Source organism: Camelina sativa, chromosome 19 (assembly GCF_000633955.1).
Source record: "Camelina sativa cultivar DH55 chromosome 19, Cs, whole genome shotgun sequence".
Taxonomy (NCBI): Eukaryota; Viridiplantae; Streptophyta; class Magnoliopsida; order Brassicales; family Brassicaceae; genus Camelina; species Camelina sativa.
This window is the reverse complement of record NC_025703.1, coordinates 765,329-779,228: the sequence shown is the minus strand read 5'-3', so window position 1 is coordinate 779,228 and position 13,900 is coordinate 765,329. Positions and strand designations below refer to the sequence as shown.

General features: G+C 37.2%; 5 protein-coding genes across 6 annotated transcripts; 2 read left to right on the top strand and 3 right to left on the bottom strand.

The window, feature by feature from the left end:
• On the bottom strand, nucleotides 1,322-2,706 carry LOC104763876 (putative Delta(7)-sterol-C5(6)-desaturase 2). Its single transcript, XM_010487270.2, has 4 exons — nucleotides 2,430-2,706; nucleotides 2,027-2,332; nucleotides 1,906-1,945; nucleotides 1,322-1,731 (listed from the first exon to the last, which is right to left on the bottom strand). The coding sequence occupies exons 1-4, from the start codon at nucleotides 2,647-2,649 to the stop codon at nucleotides 1,470-1,472; spliced, it is 828 nt and encodes a 275-aa protein (XP_010485572.1). The 5' UTR covers nucleotides 2,650-2,706; the 3' UTR covers nucleotides 1,322-1,469.
• LOC104763875 (delta(7)-sterol-C5(6)-desaturase 1-like) lies at nucleotides 3,634-5,363 on the bottom strand. The gene is made up of 3 exons (XM_010487269.1): nucleotides 4,967-5,363; nucleotides 4,353-4,658; nucleotides 3,634-4,170 (listed from the first exon to the last, which is right to left on the bottom strand). Exons 1-3 carry the CDS (start codon nucleotides 5,196-5,198, stop codon nucleotides 3,857-3,859), a joined length of 852 nt encoding a protein of 283 aa, XP_010485571.1. The 5' UTR covers nucleotides 5,199-5,363; the 3' UTR covers nucleotides 3,634-3,856.
• LOC104763873 (mannose-6-phosphate isomerase 1) lies at nucleotides 6,595-8,833 on the top strand. Its single transcript, XM_010487266.2, has 5 exons — nucleotides 6,595-7,090; nucleotides 7,254-7,421; nucleotides 7,763-7,972; nucleotides 8,052-8,318; nucleotides 8,409-8,833. The coding sequence occupies exons 1-5, from the start codon at nucleotides 6,752-6,754 to the stop codon at nucleotides 8,721-8,723; spliced, it is 1,299 nt and encodes a 432-aa protein (XP_010485568.1). The 5' UTR covers nucleotides 6,595-6,751; the 3' UTR covers nucleotides 8,724-8,833.
• On the bottom strand, nucleotides 8,817-10,476 carry LOC104763874 (40S ribosomal protein S7-2-like). 2 transcript variants are annotated; one of them, XM_010487267.2, is made up of 5 exons: nucleotides 10,371-10,476; nucleotides 9,764-9,848; nucleotides 9,589-9,662; nucleotides 9,199-9,505; nucleotides 8,817-9,104 (listed from the first exon to the last, which is right to left on the bottom strand). In XM_010487267.2, exons 2-5 carry the CDS (start codon nucleotides 9,836-9,838, stop codon nucleotides 8,988-8,990), a joined length of 573 nt encoding a protein of 190 aa, XP_010485569.1. In that variant the 5' UTR covers nucleotides 9,839-9,848; nucleotides 10,371-10,476; the 3' UTR covers nucleotides 8,817-8,987. The 2 variants fall into 2 exon arrangements, with proteins under 2 accessions (XP_010485569.1, XP_010485570.1); XM_010487268.2 differs by having other exon boundaries at nucleotides 10,384-10,450.
• On the top strand, nucleotides 11,348-13,305 carry LOC104763872. Its single transcript, XM_010487264.2, has 4 exons — nucleotides 11,348-11,501; nucleotides 11,860-12,053; nucleotides 12,152-12,221; nucleotides 12,588-13,305. Exons 1-4 carry the CDS (start codon nucleotides 11,490-11,492, stop codon nucleotides 12,864-12,866), a joined length of 555 nt encoding a protein of 184 aa, XP_010485566.1. The 5' UTR covers nucleotides 11,348-11,489; the 3' UTR covers nucleotides 12,867-13,305.

The following is a 13,900-nucleotide window of genomic DNA, read 5'->3' as shown; positions in this document are numbered from 1 at the left end:
CTTTGTCTTTGGTTTCGGTAAAGTTAAGGTTTGTCTGGTGGTAGGGTTACATATCACCGAGACCAACTTGAACTTCTGCACATCTCGAACAAAGACAAGGCCATGGATAGGACTAATAATATCGCAAATACCATCGAAGGGAATTTTCATATGAAAAGTGGCAGCTAAACGAGACGATCTCTCATATGGATGTTGAGGCTGAGGTGTCGAGAAGACGATCAGCTCTCTGTGTCTCACGCAAGCGAACAATAGCTTCGGTCGAGCAGAAGACTTGGTCAGGAACAACTCGGTGAAATAGGGAATTCTAAGTATGGAAAACCAGAGCTTCGATACGCAGCTACATCTGGCTATAGATTTTGCAGATAATCTAGAGAATATGTCCATCATGACATCAATTGGGACCGGTACTTCTGAGTTTTCTAGAGCATTAGTTGAGTTTGAAGTAGGGAATCGTGAGTGCTTTCCAAGGATGGTTCGAGGATCCTCCGAGACGTTCAGCCGCCGCGATTTCATGGCTGCGTTAACTAAATCCAGGCTATATATGTACCAAGAAAAAGATAATTTTTTTATAGTAATGCTGAAAGAGAGAATACTATTTATGTACTGTATAGTAATTAAAAAGAAGACAAACAAAAAAGGTGAATTGCAAAGGAAAAGAAAATAAAATACGCCAACCTCTTATGTAATTCTTCTGGTCTATGTGCTAACGTGTGACGAGCAAGGGAGAGAGATAGAGAGAGAGAGAGGAGAAGAGAGAGAGAAAAGATATCGTGATTTACATAGGTCACCCTACCGCACGAACCTCCTATATATATATGGGCCCTAAACTTGGGCTTTATTATTATTCTAACCAATAACAGACATTCAAAACCTGACCCATATCGACGTAAAGACCATCTCCAATGGTGAGGGGTTCTTAAAGCGTAAACGTTGAGTTTAAGCTTTAAGGTAATAGATGTAGAAGCACCAGAGGAAGCCGGAGATGAAGAAGTAGAGTATGGCGAGGTAATTCCGGAGCCAGGTCTGGAGGAAATGTGGTAAAGTTTCCCATAGACTCGCCGGCAAAAGATGACTCAGAACGATTCGGTTGTAGAAAGAGGTCTCAGTGACGAAATGATTATGATCTGCCTCCATGAGAAAGCGCTGAGAGTAGTCAAACTGTGCTTAAGCGTTACTGGGCATGCGTTTGAGAGAGAGAGAGAGAGAGAGAGATGGCCAAAAGGAGGAGCTTTGAGATCTGTTGCTACAATTTCGAATGAAACAAACTTATAATAATATTTATATAATGTACTTTATTACAACATATAAAGAGGTTTAAGAGTGATTACAACATACACATGTCTATTTATTTAAGTACAACAAAGTGATTATAAAGGTTTAAGAGTCACGACAACAACAACGTAACATATGAAAACGAGACATGTGATCATATGAAGAAGAGACATATGAGCATTGAACATTCACACTTTTTATTTCTCCTTGAAATTGTCTTCTTCTTCCGCTAAAGGAGCCTTAAGAGAGCCAAACATCCAATCCATATATATGGTGTAGTGACCATAGTTATGCTTGTATGTCTTGTGGTGTACGGTATGGTATCCAGCACCCATTACTGGCCAGATGTCGCCGTGGATGTAGTCATGGATGTTTGCTGTCCATAACCCTTCCAAAAACAGAAGAATCAGGTGTGATCTGAGATGAATGGGTACGATGAACAGCGATATCACGTGCGGACCGGCTCAATTATTTTCTGGACCCTGAGCTAAAAAAAAATTTGGACCCTATTTCTTCATGTAAAAAAAAAAAAAAAAATTGGACCCTAAAATCAAAGGAAAAAAACCCAAAAAATAAATGGACCATGTGCATTTGCACTCCCTGCACATGCCTAGAGCCGGGCCTGCGTGCGGTAGTGACTGAATTATCCCGTCCAACGGGTGGAATGCGTACCCTGGAAAACCAAAAAAAAAAAAAAAACGTCAAGTTAAAGAAGTCACACTATAGAGATCATACAACATAACTTGACATATACCAGAAAATGGAGAGATTGTCTTTTGCTTGTTGTAGATGTGATGGGTCGCATGGAGATGCTTATAGAGAAATTTATTGTCATGAAGCTCTTTGTGAATAAAATAAACCCCAAACTCAACTAAAGCAAGATAGAGAGCTATGTAGAGGAAACAGAGGAACCAGTTGAAATGGTCAACTGTAGAGTAACATAAGGTCCAGCCATGTTCGACCATATACTCAGTGACAGTTGGAAGAAGACTTTGCCAAGGCATAGCCTTCATTGCCACAGATATATGCTTAATCATTGTCTTTCTTGTAGGGATAGATTCTGAACACAAAACACACAAGAAACAGAACTTTAAACCACAATATTTTCAAATTCAAGGTACATATATATATAACATCGGAATTTCAAAGAATGTCACCTTTGGGGACGTAAACGTTGAGTTTAACGTAGTAGATGTAGAAGCACCAGAGGAAGCCGGAGATGAAGTAGAGCATGTTTGCGGCGAGGTAATTCCGGAGCCATGTCTGGAGGAAATGTGGTAAAGGTTCCCACAGACTAGCCGGTAAAAGATGACTCAGAACCATTTGGTTGTAAAAAGAGGTCTCATTGACGAAGGGGTTATGATCTGCTGCCGCCATGAAATCGCCGAGAAAAGCTAAACTGTGCTAATGAAAATGTTTAGATAGTGAGATAAATCGCAAGCAGGAGGAACTCTCTAATTTATAGCTACAGCAGGTTCAGATAAAAATAACAACTTACAATATTTAAATGATTAATTATTGAAGGTTATGTTGTGATTGATTTATTTATTCACTGACTCCAATTTCCAACAAAGTGATTAAAAAAGTTTTAAGAGTCATGAGAAGAACAACATATGAAGAAGAGAAATGTGATCATGTAAGTTTTAATTTTCATCCTGATTTAAATGACTTACATTAATTTATTGATTCACTGTTTCCAATTTCCAACAAAGTGATTAAAAAAGTTTAAGAGTCATGAGAAGAACAACATATGAAGAAGAGAAAATGTGATCATGTCAGCATTGAACATTCATTTTCCCTTTGCTTTTTTCTCCTTGAAAACTGCCTTCTTCTGCTAAAGGAACCTTAAGGGTGCCAAACATCTTCTTCTGCTATAATGATCATAGTTATGCTTGTATGTGGTATAGTATCATATATATAGGGCAGATGTTACTATGGATGCAATCATAGATGCTTTCTGTCCATATCTCTCCCAAAAACAAAAGACTCAGATGTGTTGTGAGATGATCAGCCCTATCACGCTGCAGTACAGCCTGAAGTATTTCGTCCAACGGATGGAATGCGATCCCTGGAAACCGAAATACCGGGTTTACGAAGTAAAGGATTCACTATTGATACAACATTCTTGAATTGGGATTGAGAACATAATAACTTGACATACCGGGTCTACTGGCCCAACTATATAATTGGGCATGGCCTAATCGTATTATATTAAGAACAGAGAGGCGTGGACCCGTTAAGTCTGTGTACCAAGACTACAGAACCGGACCCGTAAATGAATATTATTCAGAAATTAAATAAGTTGGTGGTGAAGATATTGGCAAAGCCCACAACCATGGGTGGCAATGTAAGTCAAAATCATTGTTTCAAGGTTTACAGTTAAAAAAAAAAAAAATGGAGTCTTACAGAGATGATCAAACATTTACCTGATTTAAACTAGACAGAAAAATGTGCAGTCAATGTTTCTAACAAAATGATTGGAAACAATAAGAGAGAGAGACACATGAAGAACAAGAATAGTTGAAACTTTGAACAAAGAACGAGCAAGCAAACAGACAAAAGACAAGAAACCAAGTGGGCGTTCTCACTTTGCTTTCTTGGAGCCATCTTTGTTGTCATCTTCTTCTAAGAGAGGATCCTTAAGAGAGCCAAACATCCAATCCATCCATATGGTATAATGACCATAGTTATGTTTGTATGTCGTGTGGTGTATCGTATGGTATCCTGCACCCATTATAGGCCAGATGTTTCCGTGGATGCAGTCATGGATGTTTGCTGTCCATATAGCTTCTATGAACAAAAGACCTATATGGGTTGTGAAATGAATTGGCACTATAAACAGAGCTATCACATGCGGTATAGCCTGAAGTATTCCGTCTACTGGGTGAAACGCAAGCCCTGAAAACAAAAAAACGTAAGAAATATATATAGATGTCACATTCTCTGATAACCCATGATACAATCCGAGTCTAATGCATAAGTCTTTCTCAGATGTTCACTAACTCTTTTTTTTTCTAGTAAGAAACTGAATGCTACCAATCTTTTTACATGACTAAAAGAGTATAAGGAATTACACGTACCGGCAAAAGGAGAGAGTGTATTTTGCTTGTTGTAGATATGATGGGTGGCATGGAGAAGCTTATAAAGAGGCTTAATGTCATGAAGCTCTCTGTGCATCCAATAAATACCAAACTCAACGAAAACAAGATAGATGGCAATGTAAACAAAATAGAGGATCCAGCCGAATTCGCCTAGTCTAGAGTAGCATTTGGTCCAACCATGCTCGATCATATACTCAGAGACAGTTGGAAGAAGAGTGTACCAAGGCATAGACTTCATCGCCACATACATTTGCAAACCCATAGCCTTTATTGTCGGAATAGCATCTGAAACAAAAAAAGCAGATCAAATAAATTAATAAATCAAAGATTTCAAAACTAAGACAAAAGCTTAGAGATATCTCAATCTTTTTTTTTTTTTTTTTCTGGAGTTAAATGCCAAAGTAATAATGTAGAAGAAGATGTAAGAGTTCTTATTGGTTGCACAAGAAGTTATATCACATCCACATCAAGAGACATTGTTTTATACTAGGGTTAAATCCAAATCACAGAACAGTACAAGGAAGAAGCCCTTTTCCTAAAATGAAAAAAAATTCTGAAGCATAATGAGAAGAAGAAAAGTAGAAAGCAGAGACCTTTGGCAAGGTAAACGTTGATTTTAAGGTAATAGATGTAGAAGCACCAGAGAAAGCCAGAGATGAAGTAGAGTAGGGTTCCGGCGAGGAAATTACGGAGCCACGTCTGAGGGAAATGAGGCAAAGGTTCCCAAAGATTCGAAGGCAAAAGATGGCTCAAAACGATCCGGTTGTAAAAAGAGGTTTCGTCCACAAACTGCATCAGATACGCATTCTCCACCGCCGCCGCCATGTCAAATCGGGAAAAGATCGGTGCCGGAAAACACCAAAAAAAGATTTCGCCTTTGTACTTTACCTTTTTCTTTCCTGAATCGGAACACTAGTTCATGCGCATGCTTTGATGTTTTGACTATGACTAATCTAATCTGTCTATCCCTCTCTCTCTCATCTCATGTCATTGTTCATCAAATGGGACAATTCTTTGGTTCGGTTTTATCGAAACAGCTGTATTTCGTTTTTCGACCCCGTATTTTGTTATATTTACATATTACACCTTATACTTTGTATATTGTAATATAATAAACCCACGTCACCAATACAGAGAATATTCACCATGTTAATGAAAAAAGGTTGAGAGAATATTCAACATGTGTCATATAGTAAACCAAAACACATTTCGAAAACTGACTCTTTCGCATGTTTCTAGATTTATGGTTGTACAAGAAAATAAAGGTATGGGTGTTTCATTATGAAATAGTATAATATAGGGATGACATTTATTAAAAGAAGTAAAAGCTAAGGGGGAGTTGTCGTTGTAAGAGAGAAAGAAGTAGGAGTTGATAGATAGATTTCCAACGCGGAGGTATAAAAAGATGCTTGTTGGTCCAATTTGTACAGTTGTTGTTGTACTTGTTGCTAGTCTATATTTATGAGATGACGTGCCCGCACGTGGAAGGGCACGAGCGCCACCCGCCGTCAGAACGAATCATACGGCAACGCCGTATTGGACCCCTTCCCCCAGATATTTTAATGGGCTACTAACATAAGGCCCAAAACATAAAACCCAAACCAAAAGTTCTCAAATACGAAGTTCAGATTATAGAAACTTGATTAGTTCAGTATACTATATTTTGCTCATTTATAATTAAACCATGAACGACTTTTGAACATTTCAGTTACGTATCTATAGTTATTACTGTTTCGTGTTGGATGTATGACGTATACAACGATATGGTTTAAATACTCACACAAACGCATTGGCCTGAGTGTTTTTTCCGTTTTAAAATTAGATTTTATTCTGGTATCATTTTTATATGTTTCTTAACATAGATTAAGCCCTTTAACATTTATTGAATAAAAAGAATGAATTTGGAATTATCGTACCACAATAATGAGAACGAGAACGTTTTGAACATTGTTGATTGATTCATTCGGTTACATTTTGTCGGTTTAGTAAAAAACTATCGAATGTAATTGAGACGTGAGAGAGTGTGAGTCAGCATAAGAGTCCACGTGGACAGCTAGCAAACGGCCCACTAACCACGGATGGACGTTAATTCCGTCGGCAAAACACGTGATTTCTCATAACATCTGTCACTTTTCCCACTTTCTTAAGCTAAACATCTCAACCCCACATTTATAATTGTTTCCAAGTTTTGACCCCCACACTTTTGAATTTGCAATCATACCTTCCTCTGTTTATAAAAACTTGAAAATTTTTCCACGATTCGGGTAAAGAGAAAAGCTCTGAGTCTTCCATTGACATGGGCGCTTAGCTTATAATATAGTTTTTAGATATTTTTACATATCTCCGAGACACGGATTTAGAGATTCGTGATCGTGTGAATGGAGATCGTAACTGTCGTTAAGGCTAATGGCGGTTGTGAAGCGGATCGACGACGGCTTCGCCGGTTGAGATGCTCCGTTAAGGATTACGATTGGGGCAAAATTGGATCGGATTCACTCGTTTACAGGGTTTATGCGGCCAACTCAGATGTTCAGATCGATCCCACACGACCTTACGCTGAGCTTTGGATGGGGACTCACGAGTCTGGTCCGAGTTACTTGGAGGATGCTGATGGATCCAATGGCGTGACCCTCAGATCGTGGATTGCTGAAAACCCAAAATCACTTGGTAATAGGGTTTTGGAGAAATGGGGTTGCGATCTCCCTTTTCTCTTCAAGGTACTGACTTTATTATACATTGCCACATTGTTCGATTTCACCAAAGTCTCTGCATTTTGATCCTTTGGTCTGATATGGATTTTGAATCTGTACTGTTGAGTTCTTTTTATGTTTTGTGAGTTGCAGAATTGTGTGATTTCAAAATTTTGTAAATTTCGGGTAGGTGTTGTCGGTGGCAAGGGCTTTGTCGATTCAAGCACATCCTGATAAGAAATTAGCAAAGAAAATGCACAAAGCTCATCCTAATCTTTATAAAGACGACAATCACAAACCTGAAATGGCTTTGGCCTATACCCAATTCGAGGCTCTCTGTGGGTTTATACCTCTTCAGGTATCATTTCTCATTTCTTCAAGTCTTGACATAAGAGATGAACCTATGCAATGGCCCACTTAGTTTCTTAATTTTGACAATCATGTTTGCTTGGTCTGTTCGTCTAATTTCCATGATGAGTTTAGTGACTGTAGTGTCTCCTCCTCTATTGCTCTAAGTTTGAGCCTAAGGTTCTCTGGTTATATCTCAAATATGATCACATTACCAAAACTGTGCAAATAAGTTGGAGGGAAGCTCTATGAAATCTTTTGTATATGTTTTTCAGTTTACGTAACTCTAGAATTGTTATCTTTTTTAGAACTGAATGATTTAGTTTCTTTTTTTACGTACCAATGTTGCAGGAGCTTAAGAGTGTCATTCGGGCTATTCCAGAGATTGAAGAACTTGTTGGGAGTGAAGAAGCAAACCAAGTGTTCTGCATCAGTGAACATGATGAGGAAAAAGTGAAATCTGTTGTCCGAACAATCTTCACCCTGCTAATGTCTGCAGATCCCGATACAACCAAGAAAATCGTATTCAAACTAAAACGCCGTCTGCATCTGGAGAGTCAGGTCAGTCATCTAACTGCCCTGTTACCGTCTACTTCTACTTTGTGAATTCCACTGCCTGAAACCTTCTCAATTTACGCAGGAACGCCAACTGACAGACAAGGAACGACTTGTTCTGAAGCTAGAGAAGCAATATCCAAATGATATTGGAGTCATATCTGCATTCTTCTTCAATTATGTGAAGCTCAATCCCGGCGAAGCCTTGTACCTCGGTGCAAACGAGCCCCATGCATATTTATTCGGTGAGTGCATTGAGGTCATGGCGACTTCAGACAATGTAGTAAGAGCTGGCCTCACTTCCAAGCCTCTGGATATTCAATCACTCTGTTCCATGCTCTCATATAAACTGGTAAACCCTTAAATTTTAAAATTAAACTCAATATCACAACACAAAGTTAGTTTACAGATGGGTTACTGAGGTCTTATTTCTGAGTTTTAGGGATATCCTGAAATTCTAAAGGGATCAAGGATTCGACCATACATCACAAGATACCTCCCGCCTTTTGAAGAGTTTGAAGTTGATCTGTGTGATCTTCCCTCTGGAGCCTCCACGGTGTTTCCCTCTGTTCCAGGCCCGTCTCTTCTGCTTGTTCTCCAAGGTGAAGGAAGAATGTCTACAGAAGCTTCAGCAGATGGGATTTCAATGGGAGATGTTTTATTTGTGCCTGCGGATACCGAGATTCACTTGAGGTCTTCATCCGACTTGAAGTTGTACAGAGCAGGAGTGAACAGTAGGTTTTTGTATTCTCTATAGTGAAACAACTACACACAAGTATTTATTTTCAGTTATTGTATGATTTAATTGAAGTGTCAAAATCACAATTGTGCCCTAAAATAACAAATTCGATATGGGAATTTTTTTGATATGATGTTTCTAAACCATGAATGCTAGCAGAACAAAAGGGTCTTGTGAACAAACGATTGCAAAGATGCTAAAACAGAGTTTTACTCCCAAACAAGCAAACACAACCAAAAGCATTCTATCCGACAAAAATGAATAAAACAACCATTCATCTCTTCAAGCTTCAGTTGGGTACTCGAAAACGACATCTCTTCCTGTAAGTTTCCTGTATACGCCAATCATTGTCTCCAGCTTGTACTCAGTGTCGTTCTTCTGCTTAATGTCCAAAAAGACCTGCCCAAAGATAAAAGGGATGAGACATTGTTCAAGGCTAGTTTATTAAAGCACTTGAAGAAGATCAATGAGGTTTTAAACTCATTGGCATTACCTTGGTGACCTTGGTGCCATCAAGACGGTATCTGGTTCGCTTTCCTACTATCTCAGCAGGGTAAGCGACATCCTCGAGCATAGCTTCATGGACAGAAGTAAGAGTTCTGTTGCGTGGTCTCTGAACAGCTGAGCCTTTCTTGGGGGGACGCATGATTCTTCTGGTAGCAACAAAGACGACATCCTTACCACTGAACTTCTTCTCAAGCTCTCTGACAAGACGGAGATGAATCTTACGGAAAGCTTTCCTCAGTCTGAATGGAACAAAGATCACAACAGCCTTGCGATTGCCAGAAATATCCATGGGCCTGAATGAAGAAATAAAAGGAGACAGTTTAAGTGAGGAAACCATAACGAAGATCCTTCCAACCAAACAAAACAAGAAACATACACTGCTTGGTTGATGTAGAGATCTTTCAACTCGCTTTTCAGTTCCTGGTTGGTGTTCTCCAAGTCAAAGAAAGCCTGCAAAATAAAAAGAAATCAACATTCTTATCAATGAGCAACCAATTAAAAGAACAAAAAACAAAGCATTTAGACAACAAGGAAAGCAAGAAAGCAATAACCTGAGCAACTTGCTCTTCAAACTCAGTTGGTGCCACACCCTTATCCTTATGGATCTTGTTCTGAGCGGAAAACATCTTCACAGATCTACAACATAAACAAAAAGATAGCCAAATCATTATTTGGTGACAAAGGTAACTTACATGATTGTAATGAGACTTCAAAGCTAGCAAATGACATTTCAGCTTGTAACTAAATCCAAAGACTGCTCAAATGGGTTTGATCAACATTTCCAAAATCAGGACAGACAAATAAAATCCCATATATGTCGTGTTCAAGATTATTTCTTTAAAGCTCACTGAAGCAGAAGTACTCAATTTCATTATCCCTAAAACTAAATTACAAAGCAAAATACAAAGTAGAGACATTTTATCACAAAAACGCTTAAATAACCCTAAAGGAAGATCTCTATTCGTTCAATGATCAAACAAAAGTAAGCAGATCAACCTACTTTAAACCCTAACTGAATAATACACCTCACTAAAACTAACAACTTTCGCGGAAAAAAAATCACGACGATTTGATTAGCCTTCAATACAAGAAGAGACCCATTTCGTTGATTACGCAGAAACGATACTACACAGTGAAAGGAAACGTTTTGATGCGTACCAAGTTAGAGAACCTTTGAAGGTGAGAAAAAAAGTTTACGGCTTTCGCAGCTTTCGTCTTCGAGAGAGAGAGGGGCGACACGAGTCTGATGAAGCAAAGCTTTATATATCAAGGGTTTTTCTTGAGATCCCTATTTTGGACGGTCTAGATTTAATCTTTACTGTTTATAACCAAATTAACGTTAAATATTTATATATATACAAATGTTTTAAAAATTATAAAACAATAAAACTTAAATTTTTTTGTTCATGGTTTGGTTTGTTTGAGTTCGAGTATATCCGAATTATCCAAACTCGAACGGATAAAACCCGAATCCGATCCGATAATATAAAAAACCCGAACGGATTTTAAATGTCTAAATCCAAAAACCCGAAAACCCGAACCCGAATGCTTAGGCCTAGTCATCAGCTTTTAAAAATATTTACATTTATTTACCATTATATTTTTCCAAAAATACAATTAACATCCAAAATTAAATATTTATATTATCTTTCTAACTTAATTATATCCTCTAATTATATTTTCATATAATTTTTAAAATGAATTTTAAAAACACTTTGTTCATATGATATAATAATATAAGATTGATATTATAATAGTTCTCACAAGTTAAATTTTAATTATTATACAATTTTTTTTATAGATATATATACTACACAATCGAATTTTTAAATATTTCAATTACCCATAAATATAATAGATTTTATAAATAAAAATTATAGTAAAAACATTAAATAATTATTTGCACTATGTTACCTAGTACAGTACATTTTGATCACCACCATTCAAAGCAAACACTCTACAGATTAAAATGTTTGATGGTTTATAAGTTACACAATTAATGAGTTGCGGCCGACATAAGAGAATTACATATATAACCGACTTACGTTACGAGTAATATAACAATTTGTCCACAAATACTATAACTACAAAACTAATCGACGTGAATAAGCAAAAATCACCAAACGACATCGCTTTGATTCACAAAAACCTTAATTCACATTTTTTCGGTTCTACAGTCGCATCATTTATAAAGTGCATTCATAGCCGCTCTCTCTGTTTCCTCCTTTTTTCTCTCGCTACCCTCTCATCCTTATCGCCGCTGTTTCGTCGTCTTGAATGAGTTATCAGGTTTACTTTTCTCTCTATCTTCTTCTTCTTCTTCTTCTTCTTCTTTAATCTCCGTTAATGGCGGAAATTGACAGATCGAAGTTTTCTTTGTGATTTTTCCTTGAAAAGGGTTTGTTGCGTAGATCTTTTATCTTGTTCGTTTTCTTTGGGTCTTGTGAAAAAAAATTCCGTTTTTAGTATAGTCAAATACTTCTTTTTGGTGTTTCTTTGATTTCTATGAAAATTGGTTTCTTTTAGTCAAACGTATTCGTTGGCATTTTCTGTTTTTATAATAAAAAAACTCCATTTTTATATCCTAATCCCTTCTGATGAATTTCAAATTGCAAAAAACTAATTTGTGTTTCGTCTTGATGCACAGATTAGGCGTTCTTCTGTGGATAAAAGTGGTTCGAGGATGAATCATTGTAACCTTCAGCAGAACGCCTTCATCATGTCTCGTGACGAATCCAGAGGTTTTGTTTCTCCCATCTTTTGTGATCCAATGGACTCTGTTGTTTGTCCTAAGCCTCGTCGCCCCAACAACGTTGTTCGTCCCCTTAGGTTACATTATAGGTATATATAAAGTCTCTTCCTTTTTTATTCATTTAAACATCATAATGGTTTTGGTATCAAAATGTTGATTTGCTCTTTTTTTATTTTGGGATCGACAGTCAATCAGGAGCTGCTGATGCATGTGATATTAAAGCCGGGGAAGATCTTTTGGACATAATTCGTAGAAAGGTTCGTTCTTTTTTCAATATGTATGTTTCAAAGTGGCGCGTTGAAGCAATGTCTAATTGCATTTTCACTTGTCTTCCTTTGTTTGTTTCCTTAATTGGAGTTCTCTGTATAGAAGTCATCAACACTAAGCTACATAGTTGCTCCTAAGTGGTTTATGATGTTGTGTTCCATATAACGTCTTCATTAGATTTCACCTGACCGAACTATGTATGATTTTCAAAGCTCCTCATTGTTTTAGTTTGCATATGGAATCAATTCTTTGATGCGTATAGATATTGATCTTTAGTTGATTCTGTGAAGCATTGTTCTTATATTGGGTGTATTTGAGGTCTAAACTATGATTCTTGTCTTCTTCTTTCTTTACAGGAGGAATCAGGATCATTTGTAGCTTCATCACACCCATTTTTTCATGGCTCTCCCCCGAGCAGAGCAGCGAACCCTTTAACTCAAGATGCACGCTTTGGAGATGAGAAACTCAACCCTGTCTCACCCTCACTCTCCCCTCTTCTTTCATCTTCATCTCGTGTCAAAGGAGGAGGTTGTGGTAGAGTGAAGTATGGGGTGAAGCCAGCAACTGTTAGAGTAGAAGGGTTTGATTGCTTGAACAGAGACCGCCAAAACTCAAGCATCTCTGCCATGGCCTAGAAGAAGAAGAAGAAGAAGAAGACGAAGAAGAAGGAACAGAGAGATTCACAAAGTGTATATAAAAAATCCGGAATCAAGACTCCAGTGTTTGAAGCAGGTATATATATTTTTGAAGACGATGAGGAAACAGAGGATTAAAAGATCATCAGTTAATGCTTTTTACTTCAGGTTTTTTTTTGTTACTATTGATGAGGTCAATGTTGTGTATATGATAATTTTATCCATATGTATATAAATATCTGCCTTGAGGTAAGATGGAGACTTGATGTGTTAAGTTTTCTTCTTTTTTTCCTTGAGTCTCGTTGTAACATATTAAAAGCAATTTGGAGTGTTGTTCTCCTTTGTATAGTAACGTTTCTTCCTCTTATTTTCTTTTTGGAGATTCACAAGCTTTGTAATTTGTAATTTTGATAAGTTCAAAAATGTTAATGCTTTTGTATTTGTAGTACTCTTTGGAAATTCAAAATGTTAGTGCTTTGTATAAATTCCCTTTGGAGATTCTAGTTGTCTTGTCTAGAGAAGAAACGGAACGGGAAAGAATGGCAGGGTCCGAAAGGGAGTCAGACTCACCCGTCGTTGACTACGTAACGTGACGCTTAGGAGTTACGAACGGTCTGTTCAACGAAGAAGGTTCCTTCAATATTGTCGTGAATAAAACCTTCTAATTACATGAAACCCATAGATTAGATTACACTAATGAATTTTGTTTTGAACTCCTAAAAGTTAAGACCAGTTAGTTAACATTGACACCCAAAAACCATGGATATAAAATTGCAGTGGAAATATGATACCGGATGATGAGTGAAATACTATATGGTTTGTTTTGTTGTAAAATCTTAGCATGGATTTTTCAGAAATAACACGACAGAATCCATAAACTCAAAGCAAACATATTCTGGTATACATAAATTAAGGGTGTTACGGAAGAATAGAGTATTGATTAATAATAAACTATGGAGGATGGAAGTGGGAGGAATAAAAAATTAAACTAAAAGGTGAGTAAATAGATAATTTTCTTAATGTATAATTTAGTT